The sequence below is a fragment of the Podarcis erhardii genome, assembly GCF_964252035.2.
Source record: "Podarcis erhardii genome assembly, chromosome: 10".
In the NCBI taxonomy this organism is placed as follows: domain Eukaryota; kingdom Metazoa; phylum Chordata; class Lepidosauria; order Squamata; family Lacertidae; genus Podarcis; species Podarcis erhardii.
In genome coordinates, this window is record NC_138500.1 from 12,494,817 (window position 1) to 12,514,539 (window position 19,723).

A 19,723-nucleotide genomic window follows, 5' to 3' on the forward strand; every position below is an offset into this window, starting at 1 on the left:
TATAATGGAATTTTGAAAAATCAGTGTTTGAACCAGGCCTAGAGAAATGATGCTGCAGTCCTGATATTGTTATGAGTCAAGGTTGTCTCTTCTTGTCATCAGTTGGCTCAATCACAGTTCCAGATCTCATTGATCCTAGCCAACTGATATGGATGGGCATAGGCAGAGTTTCAGGACATGAAACTTAAACGTAATTACACACCACAACAAAGAAAGTGGGGGGAAACTTTATTTAAAAAGGTTGTCTTTATGAAGTGGACAACTAGAAGATCTACATATGCTGAGGTTCTTAATATAGTTTTCTGATGTGCATTATTTTCTTTTTTTAAAAAAAGATTTGAATGACAATAACTGTGGTATTTGCTGGTAAACATACCCTACACAGAATCTTACTATCTTACTACATAGTGAAGTGAATTTTACCTCACCTCTTTTTCCACCCACTTCTGATCGCTGCAGGGACATGGTAATATTTCAGTTCATTCTACTCAAGTCCTGTTGATTTAAGCATAATTCTAAGGCTGGATCCAAATCCTTGGTTCAAGAAGTACTCTAGGTCATTTAGGGTTGTTTACAGCAATGCCAGAACTTTGAACTTCGCCTGGAGCAAGCTCCCCTCTCTGATGGTCTTCCAGGACCAGGAGGGCATGAAGTGGCAGGCATGCTGGCGCAGTCTCAGATTGCTTGGGGAAAGCCCTGGAAGGAAGAGACTTAGGCAGCTGTGGAAGGTGGGGACCTTTAGTCTCTGCAACTGCCTCATAGGGGCAAGACTTACTGAAGAGGAGTTGCTGTGCTCATTAGGCCTGGCACTCATGAACAGATCCTGTTTCTTCTAATAAAGAGTTAACTTCACTTACTGTGTGTGATTTATTGCTGGCTCCCTCCTGACACTGGCCTAGTTTCATCTGTGAAGTGCTTTAAAAACCTGAAGGGATTCATTGTATTTTTGTATGGAACCATCTTGTCCAACCAGGTGCCCTCAAGATGTTGTTGGACTACAACTCCCATCACCCCTGCCCATTGGCCATGCTGACTGAGGCTGATGGGAGTTGAAGTCCTGCAACACCTGAAGGACACTGGGCTGAGGAAGGCTCGTCTAGAGGAAAGTTCTCCGGTCTAAAATGGTACACATGCTGGAAGGTGGGCCTGGCTCTGGTAGACCATGTCAGTGACAACTACACTACAATTACAGTGTTTCTCTCTATTTCAGGGGTGAGGGACCTGTGGCCCTCCAGGTGTCATGGGGCTCTGGGCTCCCACCAGACCCTGCTAGCATGGCCAAAAGTTAGGAATGATGGGAATTGTAGTCCAACATCATCTGGAGGGCAACACGTCCCCTACCCCTGCTCCGTTTGGTTCGACCTGGTGCTTGCACATAATAAATAGCTCCCAACTCCATTAATTTTTTACACCGAGTTAACAGAAATGTCTTAAGAGGTCTTTTTTTTACAGAATAGGGTGTGGGATTGCTTGAGACCTGTCATGTCTCCAGCAAGTTCTGGTTTCCTTCCGGTGTCATGAACTGGACCTTGGGCACCACAAAGGACGAATTATTCCTCCTCATGGAGTTGTTCCTCCTTATGGAGTTATTTCTCCGCATGGAATTGCGTTTCCTCAGGGAGTTCTGGTGTGACAGCTCGCTCTTCTGGAGGGTCTGGATGAGGATGGAAGGCTTCTCGTCCAGCTCCTTGGCACTGCAACGCGGCGCTGCGACTTTGCTCGTGTTGCCAAACTTGGAATAGTCGACAGCGTAGGCCCCTTCTTCTTCTGCTACAATGGGCACGAAGCGGTGGCCCCAGAGGATCTCTTCGGATATGTAGGACGTTCTTGCTTGGGTGGTGATTCCAGTGGTTTCCACCACACCTTCAAGTATGACAATGATCTCTAGGTCTTGGTTGGCCAAGTCATTGGCGGAGATGTCATACAGAGGACTCCGCTTGTCAATGATGTGGCAAATAATCAAAGGGGCCACTAGGAAAATATTGTTGCTCTCAATGGGATTGTCTACCGGGACGTCTAGCTGGTGGATCGGGATGACTTCTCCTTCAGGGGTGGTGGTCTTCTTGACCACCTGGATCCGCACTGAGGCACTGATGATCATGCTTTTCCTCAGGTCCCCAACACGAAACATGAAGCAGAGTTTGCCATTACGTACTGCGATGACCGCGTTCCGGCTGAATATCAAGGTCTCGGCTCGCCGGTGTGCCTGTGCCGTCTTCATGAAGATGCAACCCAACATGACGGCGTTGATGATCAAGCCCACAATGTTCTGGAGCATCAGTACGGTGATCGCTATGGGACATTCTTCGGTCATCATCCTCCCTCCAAAGCCAATGGTCACCTGGACCTCAATAGAGAAGAGGAAAGCGGAGGTGAAAGACCTAAGGGAAAGGAGAGAGGGGAAACAATGCACACCATTATCAAATACTGTATGATGGGCGACTTGTGTTATCCATTACTGAAACTTATGTACCGTCAGGAATGAGCCAGCAGTAAATCACACCATCCAAGATGGAATTAACTCTTTATTAGCAAAATCACGATCTGCATAGGAGTGTCAGGCCTAATGAGCACAGCGACTCATCTCTGGCAGGTCTTGCCCCCATGAAGCAGTTGCTGAGACTGAAGGTCCCTGCCTCCCCATAGCTAGCTAAGTCCCCTCCTCTACAGGGCTTTCCCCAAGCAATCAGAGACTGTGCCTGCCTGTCACCAATCTCTCCTCGGCTCTTTTCATGCCTCTTCTGGTTCTGGGAGACCAGTGGGGAGGGGAGCTTTTAGAGAAAAGGCGAGTAAGAGGCAACATGATAGAATATTTTTGCAAAATTATCCATTGCATGGAGAAAGTGGATGGATGCAATCATCAACTGGGGCTTTTCTTCAAGTGCCCCCTCCATGGGAAGTCCAGAGGGTAGCAACACAAGAGCAGGCCTTTTCTGTGGTGGCTCCTCAATTGTGGAATGCTCTCCCCAGGGAGACTCACCTGACGCCAACACCGGATATGTTTAGGTGCCAGGCAAGAACATTCAGCTAGGACTTTGGATGATAATGGTGTGTGTGTGTGTGTGTGTGTGTGTGTGTGTGTGTGTTTGTGTGTGTGTTAAAATTTGTATACTGCCCCTCATCCATAGATCTCAGACTGGAAGTGATTGTTCCATTTTGCAAACGTTCTTTGGAACCCGAACGTCCATTGCGGCTTCTGATTGGCTGCAGCAACTTCCTGCGGCCAATCAGAAGCTGCGCCTTGGTTCTTGAACATTTTGGAAGTCGAATGGACTTCTGGAACGGATTCCATTTAACTTCCAAGGTACAACTGTATTTAATTTTTCTTGTCTATTTCCCCCTGGTTTTAATCAATGTACGGCTTTCCTTTTGCTTTTCGTATAGTTGCTTTGGGTTGCAAGAAATTTAATCAATGGTTGTCGCTATTACCTGACGCAGGTGACACAGGGCTTCCACCTATTGATGTCCTCGCTGGTTGTGCACGGCTTGTCCATGTCCCCGTGAGCAAAGGCCACCAGCCACCACATCATGGCGAAGAAGAGCCAGCTGCACAGGAAGGACATGGTGAAGATGACCAGTGTGTGGCGCCACTTCAGGTCCACCAGGGTGGTGAAGATGTCCTGCAGGAAGCGTCCTTGCTCGCGGATGTTCTTGTGAGCCAAGTTGCAAGCCCCGTTCTTGGCGATGAAGCGGGCTTTCTGTTGCCGGTCTCTGACGCGCGGCTTGCCCAGGTTCTCAGCCGCGATCCGTGCGAGGACATACTCTTCGGGGATGATACTCTTCCGGGCCAACATCTCCCTGTCACCATAGTCCACCAATCAACCGAAAATGGGCAGAGGTGGAGAGGATGGAAGAATCCTATAGAGACCTCTCGTGTATTCTGTTTTCTCTATCCGATCCTGGAGAAAGAAAGGAGCTTGCATAAGTCACCCCTTCCCACTAATTCACACCAGTCTTGCCAATGATTATAGGCCTAGGTAGGACGCGGGTGGAGCTGTGGGTTAAACCACAGAGCCTAGGACTTGCCGATCAGAAGGTTGGCGGTTCGAGCCCCATGACGGGGTGAGCTCCCATTGCTCGGTCCCTGCTCCTGCCAACCTAGCAGTTCGAAAGCACATCAAAGTGCAAGTAGATAAATAGGTACCGCTCCGACGGGAAGGTAAATGGCGTTTCCGTGCGCTGCTCTGGTTCGCCAGAAGCTGCTTAGTCATGATGGCCACATGACCCAGAAGCTGTACGCCGGCTCCCTCGGCCAATAAAGCAAGATGAGCGCCGCAACCCAAGAGTCGGCCACGACTGGACCTAATGGTCAGGGGTCCCTTTACCTTTACCTTGGGGGAGATTTGCCAGGAGGGTGGGGATTCTCATCTGAGGATCAACGGTTTCTGTACAAGCTAGGAGAACTTTTGCACTCTTGTTACAAACAAATCCAAGAATTCTGGGCTGCTCCAATCAAAAATTCTATACAGAATGGGAATGTATAGGTGAATACATTAAGAAATATGGTGTTACAGCAGAACTCTTAATAGGCAATTGTTAAGCGTGTAAGGACAAAAGAGGTAATTATAATTTATCAGTTTTCATGTTATTTTATTTTGTTAAAGCAACTAGAAAAAAATATGCTGGGAAGATCTCACACAGGTGAAGGGAAGCAGAGGGGTGGGCTGAATTTGGGAAATAAAATAATATATGGGACAGCAAAGGATATAATAGATCCTTATAGAATAGTAATATATTGTTACCAGAATAGAAGTTCAAAAGGGGAAGTAAATGTACTTTTAGTATCTTCATTATTTTAATAGTTATTATTATTTCTTATCGGTAGAAGGCAATGTTAACTTAGACTTCTTCGTTTTGCTGTCTGTATAATTTTCTTAAGTCAATAAAAAATAATAATTCTGGATTGCAACTTCAAAGCATTCATTTTCATTATTCCATTGGACTTCCTTTTTTTAGTGTAATACTTTTTATTAGCTTTCAATTACAATAACCCAGTAAAAGCCTCATTGTCACAATACCAAATTATAATACAATTAATAATGCCAATTGTTCAGATGCCAAATTATATTATTTTGTAGGCCCCCTTCATGCTAGAATTAATGATTTGATAATTTACTTTAACTCTGCGGTTCCACTGGACTTGCATTCCTCGGTAATGAAATCGTCTCCCCCCCCCCCCCTGCAAAAATATTTAGTTTGTCAATCTGAAGAGCTGTCACATGAGAAATGGAACAAGCCGCTTTTCTTCTGCTCAAGAGGGTAGGACCCAAACTGATGTATTCAAATTACTAGAAAGGCGATTCTGGCTAAACATTAGAAAGAACTTTCTGCCGGTAAGAGCTGTTCAAACAGTGGAACAGACAGCAGGGAGTGGACTCTCCTTCCTTGCAGGTTTTTAAGCAGAGGTTGGATAGCCATCTGCCATGGATGCTTGAGTTGAGATTCCTGCATTGTGGGGGGGTTGGACTAGATGACCCTCGGGGTCCCTTCCGACTCTACCATTCTATGATTCTGTGGATGAGTCCCACAAAGGATTTGTGCCCTAGAAAAGCAGAACTCCACACGTTCTCCAACTAAACTCATATAAACATCATCCCAAGGCCATTTGGGTTGTATTAGTACTTTCTTGGGCAACATGAAAGGTTAAACACACTGTTTAAACTCTTTCCCCCATTATACCGACATGTTTCTAGCAAATGGAATACTGTGTATGAATGCATTTGGGGGGACTTCCCAACAAAGGCTGAGAAATACTAAGGGATAAGCAGAGCCTTAGCAGTTGTGTCAGTTTCACGATACAAGAAAGAGAAAGCATCTTTGTTTGGGAATCTGGTGTTTATTTACAATGCAGGAAGCAAGTTTTTGAGTCACACAGGGCTCTTCCTATATGCATGACACCCAGAAACACAGAAGTTGCTAATCCAGAAATGGCTGGGATACACTATTAAGGGCAAGTATTCAGTATCCCAGGAAAGTGATATCCCATTACCCTGTGGTCCGCAAAACAAACAAACAATAAATATCTGGCCTGGTTGAAGAGCCCTGTTTGACTCAAAAGCTTGCTTCTAGCATTTTAAATGCTATTCCTCCAAATAAAATGCTAGTTCTCCTAAACACGTTTGCACATGTGCTTCATGTCAGGAGAAAAGTTGTACAACAAACCAAGGACACAGAAGGAGCGGCGCTGAACTAAGTTTTAAGTCAGAGTAGACCTATTGAAACAAATGGACCTAACTTGGGCATGTTTATGCATTTCGTTGGATGTACTCTGAGTAAAACTTAGGTGATTGCTGCTTCTTGACTAGTAAAACGTGAAATGCCTATAAGTGTTGACATAATATTCAACAGAAATGTCTGCTACGAATAATCCTATGTAGCCTGGAAAACGGAAAATAAAAACGAAAGACTATGTCATCCTGCAGGCACTTTTTAATCTGAGCAGGGGCAAGCGAGGGCTCTTTTTCCCTCAGTATGAGCCCTGTGCCATGTTAATAAGAGTTCCTCTGAGCATGTCTGAAATCCCTTCTTGTAACTTGTACAGTGGTACCTCGGGTTACAGACACTTCAGGTTACAGACTCTGCTAACCCAGAAATAGTACCTCGGGTTAAGAACTTTGCTTCAGGATGAGAACAGAAATTGTGCTCTGGTGGCGAGGCAGCAACAGGAGGCCCCATTAGCTAAAGTGGTGCTTCAGGTTAAGAACAGTTTCAGGTTAAGAATGGACCTCCAGAACGAATTAAGTTCTTATCCTGAGGTACCAACCCTGCCTTAGACAAGGGAGAAAATCCCCTCAAGGGCTCTCCAAAAGCACAGAGCATCACTTTCAAAATCCACCACCAGAACTCTTACATAAAAGTTACTTTGAGAGGAGGGGATAACAGCTTGTTTTAAATCCTGGGGTGTGGGGATGCCAAATGAAAATGCGAAGCCGCAACAGCTGCAGACACCTGAACTGACTTCCTTAGCATTAAGGGGACACCGACTTAGGGAACTCAGACAGACCCAAAAAAGAAAGTGGAAACTTACGGAGATTCTGCAGCGACAGAACAGATGCAGCCTGGGCTCTCAGCCTGGCCAGATCCTTTGAGATTCCATGGCGGCTGAATCCCCAAGAGGCAAAAAGCAGCCAAGAAGCTGGCAGGATTTAAGATGCAGGTATTGATGGTCTTCTTCACTCTCTGCTCCCCTCTGGGATTCTTCGGCCGCCTGGCCTGCAGACTGGACGTGGTGGTCAGAGAGTTGGCAGAGCCATTATTTGGTCTGCCTTGGCCCGGGGAAATGTTCTTCGGCGGAGAGGAAGAGGGAGGGGCGGAGGAGAGAGAGAGTGGAGGGGATGAAGGAGATCTAAGTTCAGGAAAGGCTGGCTGAGGCTGTGTATGGCGCTAGGTAGGAGAGAGGGATCTTGACATCAACAGTAGCAGCGACCAGAGCCCTCCCTCTTCTCATCTTCCTCCTCCCTCGACATACAGATCGTTGCAAAGTTTTCAGCATTTCCCCTGAGTTTGGGGATGGGACAGAGAGAGCGGGGGGGTGGGATTCTGGCCCCCGTCCAAGCACCACTGACGCAGAGAGCAAGAGAGAGAGAATTAAATTCTCTTTTAACCTCTGGCCTGAATATGACTCAGTGACATGCTACAGCAAAGAAACTCCATCTTCGGAGTCTCCATCCCGGCCAGTTGATTCGGTGGTTGGCTGTTTTCCATAAGAAACAGGGGGGCTGAAATAAATGACCTTTCTGACCTTATAGGGGTCAAACCTCTCTTGGGAGGCCCAGCAGGCAATATAGTTCTCTCCCTAAGCTGTTGTGCCATGTGATTTAAGAGGTGCGATGAAATATACTCAGAGTCAAGAGTGGATTTCATGCTCTTTATTCAGCTCATAGTGGTGAGGAGGGAATGAAAGTCCCCTCAAAGTATCTGTTTTATATACATTATTTACACAATGGGCTGCACGTGATTGGCTAATTCCGGAATTCTCCTGTAGGCCAATCAGGTTGTGGATTCACTTCTATCTGGAGCTGGATTGGGTGGCTCCTGCAGACCAGTCATACTGCTGCATTGTCCTAGGACCAATCAGACTGCTGCATTCTGAATCCTATTGTTCTAGGACCAATCAGACTGCTGCATTTTGGATCCTATTGCTCTAGGACCAATCAGACTGCTGCATTTTGGATCCTATTCAACTCAGTACATGACATGCGATCTGGGATCCCTTGCAATGTCACAGAAGATACTGCAGAAGCCATCCTGGTTTCTGATTTGATCCTGGAATGTCCTATTTGCACAGAATAGGGAATTCCATAATAATGATGATAACAATTTTATTATGTATACCCCACCCATCGGACTGGGTTGCCCCAGACACTCTGGGCAGCTTCCAATGTATATGAAAACTTAATATGAACCTACCTGGACCCTGAGATCACCTTCTGAGTTCCACCTTCGTGTGCCTCCTCCTCGAGAGGTCTGGAGGGTAGCAACATGTGAACGGGGCCTTCTATGCAGTGGCTCCCTGTCTGTGGAATGCTCTCCCCAGGCACCTATAGGTGCCATGCAGAAATGTTCCTTTTAAACCAGGCCTTTGGTTGGTTTGATTGACATCCCATGCCCTTTTAAAATGTGGGGGTTTTGGGGGGTGGGGAGTTATTGAGTTGTTGTTGTTGTTGTTTTGATTATGTATTTTGTGGTTTTATATTTTGATTTTATTCTGTGAACCACCCTGAGACCTGCCAGTATAGTGCGGTATATAAATTCAATAAATAAAATAAACAATAAAACATTTAACACTTTTTTTTAAAAAAAACACTTCCCCATACAGGGCTGCCTTCAGGTGTCTTCTAAAGGCTGCATAGTTATTTATATCCTTGGCTCGGGGGGGGGGGGTGTTGCAGAGCTCTACACTCTGATGAAAATAGGGACATCCTAAGGAAAAGCGGGACATTCTGGGATCAAATCAGAAACCGGGACAGCTTCTGTAAATCCGGGACTGTCCCTGGAAAATAGGAACACTTGGAGGTCCATCCCAGTACTGGACATGGAATTTGAGAAGACACTCTCCCGCTCCCATTTTCTCCTCCTCTGTAGCCCCGCCAAGTCTTCCTCCATAGATCACTGGTGGGTTCCCACGAGGCAAGACACAGTGATAACAGCCAGAACATTTCATGACCTACATAACTAGGAAACAGGGGCAAAGCAACTGCTTATATACATTCCTGAAAGCCTAGGCCACTCCCACTCCCAACATGATTGGCTGTCTCAACTTCTAAGCTGTGAATCATGACTCCAAGGGCCAATGGCAGAGGCCCAAGTCCTGAAATGTTCTGTGATTGGACATCATGTATCGAATCAGGACACAGGAGCTCATAAATCCTTAGTCCAGGCTCAAGCTCAGGCAAACACAGACCACTGAATAACACCATTCTCTGCGGAGACTGGATCTGCTGCCTGAGGCTACTGCCTCATCAGGCCTCATGGGTGTGACAGCCCTGCAGCCATGGAAGGTTTTGGAAGACATCGGTTGGGCCTGTGTCCTCCTCTGGAAAACTTAGTCACTCCCTTGACTTCAATACGGCTTCCTTGTAACTGAGTTTCCCTGGATTGTGCCCAGCTAAGCTTGTCTTCTAAATCTTGCAGTGGTTGCCCAAAGGTCAAGGCCCAAAATGGTGTGCATTATTTGCATTCGAAGTGCAACCTGTTGCTGTTTGAACGCCGGAGAATCGTTTCCTCTAAACCTCTGGTCTTCTCATAAAAAGGTCTCCTTAGCGTAAATCTCTCTCACACACATACCCTGAGAAATATGCCGTGGAAACTGAAGAAATCATGCAGGCCAAAACCCATTTCAAAACAAAACAAAGCTAATCAGGGCACAGCAGAAGGAGGCCGTGAAGTTTTCCCACTGGTTTGAGTGTATAATTCTGGCACTCAACGTCTTCTGTTTAATGGAAACTTGAATTCTTGGAAATCTGATTCCACTCTCCCCACCCTAGCCAACTATTAGGGTTCATAATCAGAAGGATAAACAATGAGGCTGATGTATAAAACGAAGTTTAGAAAAGTACATGTGACTTTAACTGTCAACCTGAAGCCAGTGAGATGCTCAACTGAGACAGTGATCAGATAGGCAGTGTGCTGTGGTCTAGACTTAAGAGTAAGATTGGGGAGACCCAGGTTGCTTCCAGGTGCCCAGTTTATTGAGCATTCATCCTAATTTGATTCCTGCATTGCCGGGCGTTGTACTAGATGACCCTTGTGGTCTCTTCCAACTCTACAATTCTATGATTCTACAACTCATCTGGGCAGCAATGTCCCACACGGGGCTGCCAATAGCTTGCAACTAAACTTCGCTCCTTTGGCGTGCAATTGACTTGGACTGAGATACGAGTCTCATGCTCGCTCTTCGTTTGCAAGAGTCAAAGTCCTCTTATCTCACAAGAAACGATAATCTTAATAGACTCCACTCTGGAGAACGACATAGAAAAGGCTAGAACCTGGTCAAGGCACTCAGTAATTTGCAAAAATAATTGTGGCAGCCTCTTGGACAGATTGTGGAGGACTTGCTTTCAGGGCAAGTTCTGCGCCGATATTAAACTGTTTTCACAATCCCAAAAGAAACACAAGGATGGTTCTTCATTTCTAGGAGGCAGCTTGTTCCATGAAAGATTATTGCTTTTACTCAGAGCCTTTTTGTAGCTCCTAGGCATTTGGGGAGGGGTTCTAATTTCCATTCAGTATTTAATTCATACCTACTTAATTCACGCTTCGCCAAATAACATTTGAACTGAAATGCAGCCTTCAGAATTTGCATTCCAACTGTGAGGGATGCGGGTGGCGCTGTGGGTTAAACCACAGGGCCTAGGACTTGCCGATCAGAAGGTTGGCAGTTCGAATCCCCGTGACGGGGTGAGCTCCCGTTGCTCAGTCCCTGCTCCTGCCCACCTAGCAGTTCGAAAGCACGTCAAAGTGCAAGTAGATAAATAGGCACCGCTCCGGTGGGAAGGTAAATGGTGCTTCTGTGCGCTGCTCTGGTTCGCCAGAAGTGGCTTAGTCATGCTGTCCACATGACCCGGAAGCTGTACACTGGCTCCCTCGGCCAATAAAGTGAGATGAGCACCGCAACCCCAGAGTCGGTCACGACTGGACCTAATGGTCAGGGGTCCCTTTACCTTTACCTATGTTCAAAAACACATATACCATGGTTATGTGTGCATATGAATGCAAATATCCACAATAATGACATACAAAAATGCCTTACTCAACTGCTTCAACTGGTGAATTTGGCACTGCTACAGATGCCACATAATACCACAGATGCCACATTATATTTGTAAAACCTTTGGAACTCTCTGCCTATTGCGATCAAGCAGGCACCTTCACTCTACTCTTTTCGGCACCTGCTAAAAACTTTCTCATCTAGGCAAGCCTAACCAGAGGCTTAGAAATGCTGGTGTCAGTTTTAATCCTTTTTTGTTATTTTAACCTCTTGTGTTTTAATGCATTGCAAACGTTTCCTTGGTTATATGGTTTTATCTTTTTTGCAAACTCCTTTGAGGTTTTCTTTTGCAATCAGACGGTGTATAAATTTTACAAAATAAATAAGGTTCTCAACCTGTGGGTCCCCAGATGTTGTTGGACTACAACTCCCATCACCCCTGAGCTCTGGCCTTGCTAGCTAGGGGCGATGGGAGTTGTAGTCCCAAAACATCTGGGGACCCACAGGTTGAGAAAGGCTGGGTTAGGGGAAATAATGCTTTGCCAAAATTTGCCAAAATATATGGGGGAAATTGCATACAATCATCAGGAGGTGCTGCACAGTGAGCCGCCAGATATACATGTTTGCAGGGATAGCCAACACAGTGACTTCCACAGCTGAGCTACATCCCTGATCTTTGGCCATGCTGGCTCAGGCTGATGGGGTTTGGAGTCCAACAGCATGCAGAGGCAATGCCCCCCCATCCCTGCTCTAGGTAGTATGGGGTTCATAGGTACTGGAATAATTTTGTCTACACACAGACTAGCTGCTGTAATGACCGCTCCCCACATAAAACGGGGGGGGGGGCGCCCTTTGCATGGACGCGCGCAGCCCCTGGATATGGAGCGGCTCCATCAACACAGGCTTGGCTTCGCCTTCCCTCAGGTAGGATACCTGGAGGTCTCCACCTACCTCAGTCAGTTGTCCAATCCCGCCTGGGAGAAGTGTTGCCAAGGAGACCAGGCCAGGTAGGGGAGGGACTACTTGCCCACACAATAGAGGGAGGATCTTACCTGGGAATCCTCACTTGGCTCCAGAGCTTCTCCCACCCTCAGCTAAGTCTCATTTTGCAGGTTAACTTTTCTTCATAGGTATGCGGGCGCTGCTACGTTAAGATCGCTGTCAAAGGGCCGGAAAGGAATTTCCCTGCATTGGCAGGTTTGGCCTTTCCCGTAGCAAAACGTCACAACTTTGGCAGTAGCAGGCCTTGGGCAGAATCCTTTAGTCTTCCTCTTTGCAGTGGCGATACCAGGGTTCCCCGTTGAAGGGAGGCTTTGACCGTACGCCGAGAGGTGGTCATTGATCTCCCCTGCGGCGGCGGCGTAACGGGGGCGGCTATCTCTGCTTGAACATATGTTCTCCAGAGCCGGCCCATCCCCCCACACACACTGGATAACCCTGATGTTCCCTAAGTCCCCGGCTGGGGACTGGGGAGGGAGAACGCCCAATGCCTGAGCCAAGGTCTACCCACATCTGAAATATAATTAAGTTGTGGCCAATTTAATCCCATAGCATGTTGTCTTGAGTCATTATTCCACATGACGGGGGGGGGGTGGCGCCCGGGATCTGGGGGACTCTGCCTGTCCATGCAAAGACTTCCTGTTCAGGTTGGGACTTTGCCTGAAGGAAAACAGACTTCACTGCAAAAGACACAGAGCATATTTCATTTTTTTAAAAATAGTGGCAATGAAATCCCAGTACACCTGAAGGAACATCTCCACCCCCATCATTCAGCCCAGACACTGAGGTCCGGCTCCGAGGGCCTTCTGGCTGTTCCCTCCCATCAGATGTCAAGGAAATAAACAACTACCTGACTTTTAGAAGACATCTGAAGGCAGCCCTGTTTAGGGAAGTTTTTAATGTTTATCATGTTTTTAATATTCTGTCGGGAGCTGCCCAGAGTGGCTGGGGAAACCCCACCAGATGCGTGGGGTATAAATAATAAATTATTATTATTATCCATTTAAAAGAGTTGGGTTTGTTAGTACAGGTCCTAAGCACATGGCTATACTGAACTTTACTTCTGAGGAAGCATGCATGAAATCAGATGGCAGATCCTTTTCCTTTGCTTTCAATAGAAGTTAGCAATAATTGTGTTTATCTGGATTTTACCTATCCCTTCTCTTCTCCCCCAGAGGAAAATGATTGGGACCGTTCTCCATCTGCAAAGTCCACCCAGGAATTCAGCTACCATTCCCAGTGCTGTAAATCCTTTCGCGCACCAAAAAAGGGGAACATTTCGACTCAGAGTACTCCAAGAAATTGCCAACTCTCTCCATGCCAAGGGATTGTATTGCTAAGGAAATACAAGGGAGGATTGCCTAGCGTTTTGTGAAGAAGAATTTATTGCACTGAAGTCAGCGTACATAACAGGTTTCGGCTTTATAAAAAGTAGACAGATGCAAAAATCCTTGGCAAAGTCTGCAGTGATGCTACAGTGTATAGAAAATATACATGTGTGTTTTTTCCTCAATCGTTGAAAAGTCAGGCATTAGAAAAGCCAGTGGCATGCATTTCCCCCCAGCCCTTTCACATGTCGGCCCGAACAAAGGATGCAAAGATGCCGTCTTCCTGGGCCAGCAGATTTTCGGGTGTGTCGTACTCCAAAATGACCCCTCGCTTCATCACAATGACCAGGTCTGCAGTCAAGATGGTGTGGACCCGGTGCTACAATTAAAAGACATATCTAAATTATTTCATTTCCCTACCAGGCATCATCTAGATCCGAGTTCGTACAATTATTGGACCAGCAGCATTATTTGCAAGCAACATGGTGGAGGACCCCACACTCTGTTCCTTATGCACAGCTAAAATGCATTGGGGCTGAGCCACTTATTAAGGATTTAAGAGTGTGTGAAACCTGTGAACCAGCAGCAGCCACAACAGCAAAAGCTGAGCTGGGGTTTGAAGAGAGGGCTTGCTGCAGACCGAGTCAGAAATTACTGTATTTTTCTGTGTATAAGACAATGCTTTTTGCTAAAAAAAGGGGGGGGGGCAAATATTGGGTGTCATATTATACACCAGGCTTCCTCAACCTCAGCCCTCCAGGTGTTTTTGGCCTACAACTCCCATGATCCCTAGCTAGCAGGACCATTGGTCAGGGATGATGGGAATTGTAGTCTCAAAACATCTGGAGGGCCGAGGCTGAGGAAGCCTGTTATACACAGATAGTGAATTAATGGCAGCAGCAAGCAGGAGATTGGCAGTGGTGACTGGGCGGGTGATTGGTGGCTGTGGCAAGGCCTGCTGGCGATTGGTTGTGGCTGCGGCAATTGGGCAGGTGATTGGCGGCTGTGGCAAGTGGGTGGGTGGGCTGGTGGTGGCGGCGAAAGGGCAGACAATTGGCAGCTGCAGTGAGGTGTGTGATCGGCAGTGGCAGGCAGGTGGGTGAGCGATTGGCAGAAGTTACCACCCCTACCCCCAAAAGCGAAACAACTTAATTTCTTAATTTGGGGTTTAAAAATATAGGGGTCGTCTTATACATGGGGGCGTCTTATACACAGAAAAATGCAGTACCTTTTAAAAAAAATAAAATAAGATGTATACCTAAGGCATCCTGTTTCCATATATGACCAGTAGCATCATTCCAAGGGAATGAGTAAAGAGCACATTGTGATTCTCTGGGGATATATAGCTGACAGGTGCAGGGAAATTCCCGACGCATTGACACTGCCTTGTGGAATGCAGGATCCCATCTCCGAGTCCCAAAGGAGAATGCTGGAATACCCAGTAGTGGGAACTGCTACAAAATCATAGAATTGTAGACTTGGAAGGGACCACAGGGGTCACCTAGCCCAACCTCCTGCAATGCAGGAATCTTTCACCCAATGTGGGGTTCAAACCCACAACTGAGATTGAGGGTCTCATGGTCTACCAACTGAGACATCTCAGTTGCAGAGCAGAGCATTCCTCTTAGGGTTCAAGCCAGCCAGCCAGCCAGCCCTGTTTTGGGATACTCCATTCCAATCCTCCCTTGTTTCCCATCCCTTCTCTTCACCATAAATACTTCACAGTCTTTGCTCAGTCCTCTATGGGCTGTTTTGTTTGGGCTTTGCTTCCTGCCCCCTTAGAGTCTTTCCTCTGAAGTTCCTTTTTTAATTTATTTAAATCTTAGGGTTCCCCCCAGTTTGTTGATGTACCCCTCCCTGCACAGTGATGACCTACACTTCTTTTGTTATGTAAGAATCCACACTTGGATGATGAGTTATCTTTTCGCGCATATAATTAAATTCATAGGCTGCTTATCTTAAAAACACACACACACAAAACACCTACAACCCACCTCAAAGGTATCTAAAAGGTACCCTAAAAGGTATCTAAAATTTGTATGCTACAGATTCAAAACAAAAATAACAAAAAATAACAAAAAGGCACAAAGCACTGTTAAAATAAACTGTAATAGACCTAGTTGTAGTAGAGCAATTATTCCTCACATGCTGAAAGGAAAAAGACTCTCTTGGCTTGCTTGCTAAAGAATGGAAAAAAGTGAGAAGAGCTAATTGTCTTTGGTGTTCCAAAGCTCTGTAGAGCAATTACATAATAAAAGGTTATTCTGATTTGCATGGGTGTAATTCATAAATGTTGGCACCTGCAGAAGGGCCTCATTATCTGATCTCAAATTTCAGAATGGTGGTGGGGTTAACTTCATATGGGAGAAAGTGGTGTTTCCTAGGTGGGCAGGGCTGACACTATTTAGGGTTTGGTTGTAGCAGCTATTCTAGAAAATATGCCTGCATCTCTCTTTTTGTTTTGGAAGAGTGAGGCAGGCCTCCACGTTTAATACGGGAATAAATTCTGCCCTACTGTAAAAACCTTTGGCTCTCAAGTGTCAGAATGCCCCGGGCCAAACCTGTCCTGCCAACACTACCATGATTAACTGTTCAGAGACTGAATGAAGAACAGGACCATACAGGACTGAGTGAATTAATACCGAAAATCTTTCCGGAATCCTGGGTCAAGAGTATCTATTTGTTTGTCTTCACCAAAGTGGTGAAAAGGCCTCCCTCTTTGAGGAGCAGGTTGGCTGCTGCGTCACACTCGACGAGATCGCCTTCGGACAAGACTAAGACGAGATCTGCGTCTAGGATTTGAGAGACCCGGTGCTGGAAGGAAAGGAAAGGAAAGCGAAAGGGAAAGTAACAGAAAGGGAATGCCATGCAAAGAACAGGAAAGCTTAGAATAAATACAGGCAGAGATCTTTATTGAGAGGAGAGGAGCATGTAAAGTAAATATGCCAGGATTGAAATCAGCATGGTGATCTATATAAGAACCCACTAAAGCAGTACTTAGTCACTCCCACAATTACCTCCTTCCGTTGACTGGATGGGTATTATTGCCCCAAATACACACCATAATGCCTCATTTACAGTGGTGCCCCGCAAGACGAACGCCTCGCAAGACGGAAAACCCGCTAGACGAAAGGGTTTTCCGTTTTGGAGGCGCTTCGCAAAACGAATTTCCCTATGGGCTTGCTTCGCAAGACGAAAATGTCTTGCGAGTTCCTGCAGGTTTTTCCCCCTCCCCCCCTTTTCCTAAGGCGCTAAGCCGCTTATCAGCTGATCCGCTAAAAGCCGCTAAACCGCTAATAGCACTAATCCGCTAAACTGTCAATGGGCTTGCTTCGCAAGACGAAAAAACCTCTATACGAAGAGCCTCACGGAACGGATTAATTTCGTCTTGCGAGGCACCACTGTATCAGGTTGTTCCAAATTCAGTGACAAAGAGAAGCCAGAACTCCCCATGAACACCTCCCTTGTTCTCTTATAATGGCAAAGGCGCCCACCCAGGAGGGGCTGGAACTGAGTTCTGGTGCGTTCCAGCTGAAAAAAAGCTCTGTCACAGGTAATTCAAAGTGTTGGTGCTCACCTTTAAAGCCCTAAATGGCCTTGGCCCAGTATACCTGAAGAAGCGTCTCCACCCCTATCGTTCTGCCCGGACACTGAGGTCCAGCTCTGAGGGCCTTCTGGTGGTTCCCTCCCTGTGAGAAGTGAAGTTACAGGAAACCAGGCAGAGGGCCTTCTCGATAGTGGCACCCGCCCTGTGGAACGCCCTCCCATCAGATGTCAAAGAAATAAACAACTTTCTGATGTTTAGAAGACATCTGAAGGCAGCCCTGTTTAGGGAAGTTTTAAATGACGGATGTTTGAATGTATTTTTAATCTCTTGTTGGAAGCTGCCCAGAGTGGCTGGGGAAACCCATTAGATGGACGGGGTATAAGTAATAAATTATCATCATCATCATCATCATCACACATGACTGTCTGCACCCAGGATCTGCCGTTTCCTAGATGGGAAAGGCCTCCTTGTGTGGATTTCGATCCCACTCAAAATTCTGGAGTAGTGTCAACTTGGGATTTCATCTAATACTGGCAGTGTTTGAATGTAACACAAAACCATGGTTAAGCACTACACGCATGAACTGGAAAAAGGCCCCAAAAGAACTTGGGCTCATATGCTTCTCCCTTCCCCTCTCCTCCTACATGGTTGGGTGAAGGATTCCCAACGCTTTCGATTTCACTTTCATAGGATCCTGTCTTGTCTTTATGTATGAAGCAGAAGTCATGGCTTACAACAAACCTTGGTTAGTGAAACAGGCCAGCTTCATAAACCATGGTTTGGAGTCAGCTTGCTTTTTAAAAAAATGACCAGAGTTTGTTTTAAACTACTATCTCTTGTTTGGACATAGACACAAGCCAGGGTTTAGTTGTGCTTTCTGAGAAGCCTGGCTTGGCTTTACATATGAAAGAGAGATTGAAGAGGGGCAGGAGAGGTGAATGTAAGCCGATGGTGAGCTTCTTTTGCTTCTGCATATGGTGCTTCAGGACATTGTTCCCAGCAGACCAAGTTTATTATCCGCTGAGGAAATGTGGAAAGGAGGTCCACTGTGGAATGGCATACTTACAGCTATCGTCACCACTGTGCGATCAGCGAAGGCAGTCATCACAACCTTCTGCAAAATGTTCTCCTAGCAAATGAGAGATGCAACAGTCACTTAATGACCGCAGGAGTGGAGCTTTTCATATGACCACACCTACAGAAGCTCCTGGGTCTGGGTCTTGCATGGCTTGTGGTTAAATATTGAGTAAAACTGACCTGTAAAATTCACCCAATCACCCGTACATATGCATCACAGTTGACCACCCATGTGGGTCACTCGCTGCCTGTATAAATGTGGCCTGGATTAGATGTTGGTAGTACTTTTTTTTCTGGGGGTACACATACCCCTAAACATTTTGTGAATCTTTGTACTTTTGTCCATTTACTGTATTTATTTTTCCCAATTTGAACTATAAAATGGTGATTTTCTTGAGTCAAAATGAGAGTACCCCTAAATATATATATTTTTAGGGGGGGAAAGCACTGGATATTGGGATCAAAGGTGTGTTGACAAAGATAAAGTCTCCATAACAGTCCCCCTTAGAGAAAAAATGCTTAGGAACCACCAATCCCATTGAAACAGAGGAGTGTGCTATGTACTGAGCTGAACTCTAGAACAATAGGATCCAGAATGCAGCAGTCTGATTGGTCCGTAGGAGCAACCCAATCCAGCTCCAGGTGGAAGTGAATCAGCAACCTGATTGGCCTACAGGAGCAGCCCAGAATTAGCCAATCACGTGGGGCCCATTGTGTAAATAATGTATATATAGCTAGACGTTTTGGGTAAAGTTTCATTCATTGCTACTACGAGCTGAATAAAGAGCATGAAATTCACACTCGACTCTGAGTATCTTTCAGTAAGGAACCCAGTGAGACAATGAAACAAGATCTTCTCCCTCCCCACATTTCCTAAAGCAACCATGTCCAATATCTCCCATTCAGGGGCTGGACTTTCCCTGACCAAGCTCTTTGGGGGATAGACCCTCTAATTGGGTTATGAGGTCATCAGGGCAAAGCACCACTTCTGACCTGGAAGGCATTCTGTACAAAGTGGTGGTAAGACCTCCGCTGTAATGGTTCAGCACCTGACTCTTCAGCAAATTGGTCTGAGTTTTGCATATTGTTACGGAATGGTTCCATGATCTCCTACTACATGGACATGGAGGAACAAAAATGTGTCAGTTGTTTGTGGTAGTGCTGGGGTTGGGAACCTAAGGCGTGGGGATCAAATGTAGCCCTGCAAGCTTCTCTGCCTGGACCACAAAACGGTCCCCAGGCGTGGTCCTCCTCCTCAGTGACACCCTCTTTCCTCAGGTCACACCCCTCACCCGTGATGCTCGGCACCCAACTTGAGTGTTTTTGCCTGGCTGCAATGTGTCCTTGAACAATGATCATGAATCTTGCTTGCCTGGATGGGAGATAGAGTGTGAATGTGAAGCTAGCCTGGTGTGTGAAGGTACAAGGTACATTTGCTTCTCTGCCCATGTTCCCCTCTGGCCCTGTCCACCTCTGGCATATGGCCCTCAGAAGCTACTTCAGAAAAGAATGTGGTCCTCAAGGTGAAAAGGGTTCCCCACCCCTGATGTAAACCGAAGAAGT

At 46.3% G+C, this 19,723-nt stretch overlaps 2 protein-coding genes across 11 annotated transcripts in view; both read right to left on the reverse strand.

The window, feature by feature from the left end:
- Positions 1-212: 212 nt before the first annotated feature.
- Positions 213-7,496, reverse strand: KCNJ8 (potassium inwardly rectifying channel subfamily J member 8). Its single transcript, XM_081878724.1, has 3 exons — positions 7,028-7,496; positions 3,430-3,899; positions 213-2,381 (listed from the first exon to the last, which is right to left on the reverse strand). Exons 2-3 carry the CDS (start codon positions 3,792-3,794, stop codon positions 1,481-1,483), a joined length of 1,266 nt encoding a protein of 421 aa, XP_081734850.1. The 5' UTR covers positions 3,795-3,899; positions 7,028-7,496; the 3' UTR covers positions 213-1,480.
- Positions 7,497-13,575: 6,079 nt separating this feature from the next.
- ABCC9 (ATP binding cassette subfamily C member 9) overlaps positions 13,576-19,723 on the reverse strand; it is an 87,785-nt gene continuing 81,637 nt past the window's right edge. For 6 of the 10 annotated variants that reach the window (XM_081879621.1, XM_081879623.1, XM_081879619.1 and 3 more), the window contains 3 exons: positions 18,150-18,212; positions 16,179-16,350; positions 13,777-13,915 (listed from right to left, as the gene is read on the reverse strand). In XM_081879621.1, the coding sequence (XP_081735747.1) occupies positions 16,213-16,350; positions 18,150-18,212 (201 nt within the window). In that variant the 3' untranslated portion in view covers positions 13,777-13,915; positions 16,179-16,212. Of the gene's footprint in view, positions 13,916-16,178; positions 16,351-18,149; positions 18,213-19,723 lie in introns of all 10 variants that reach the window. The other 4 variants (XM_081879624.1, XM_081879622.1, XM_081879620.1 and 1 more) reach the window with 1 other exon arrangement.

What these genes read in the sequence shown, in the direction of transcription:
- KCNJ8 (XM_081878724.1), bottom strand. Translation starts at nt 3,794, where the DNA reads ATGTTGGCCCGGAAGAGTATCATCCCCGAAGAGTATGTCCTCGCACGG. An exon ending in CCCTGTGTCACCTGCGTCAG is followed by an intron (nt 2,382 to 3,429) that starts GTAATAGCGACA and finishes CCTTTCCCTTAG; the next exon opens with GTCTTTCACCTCCGCTTTCC.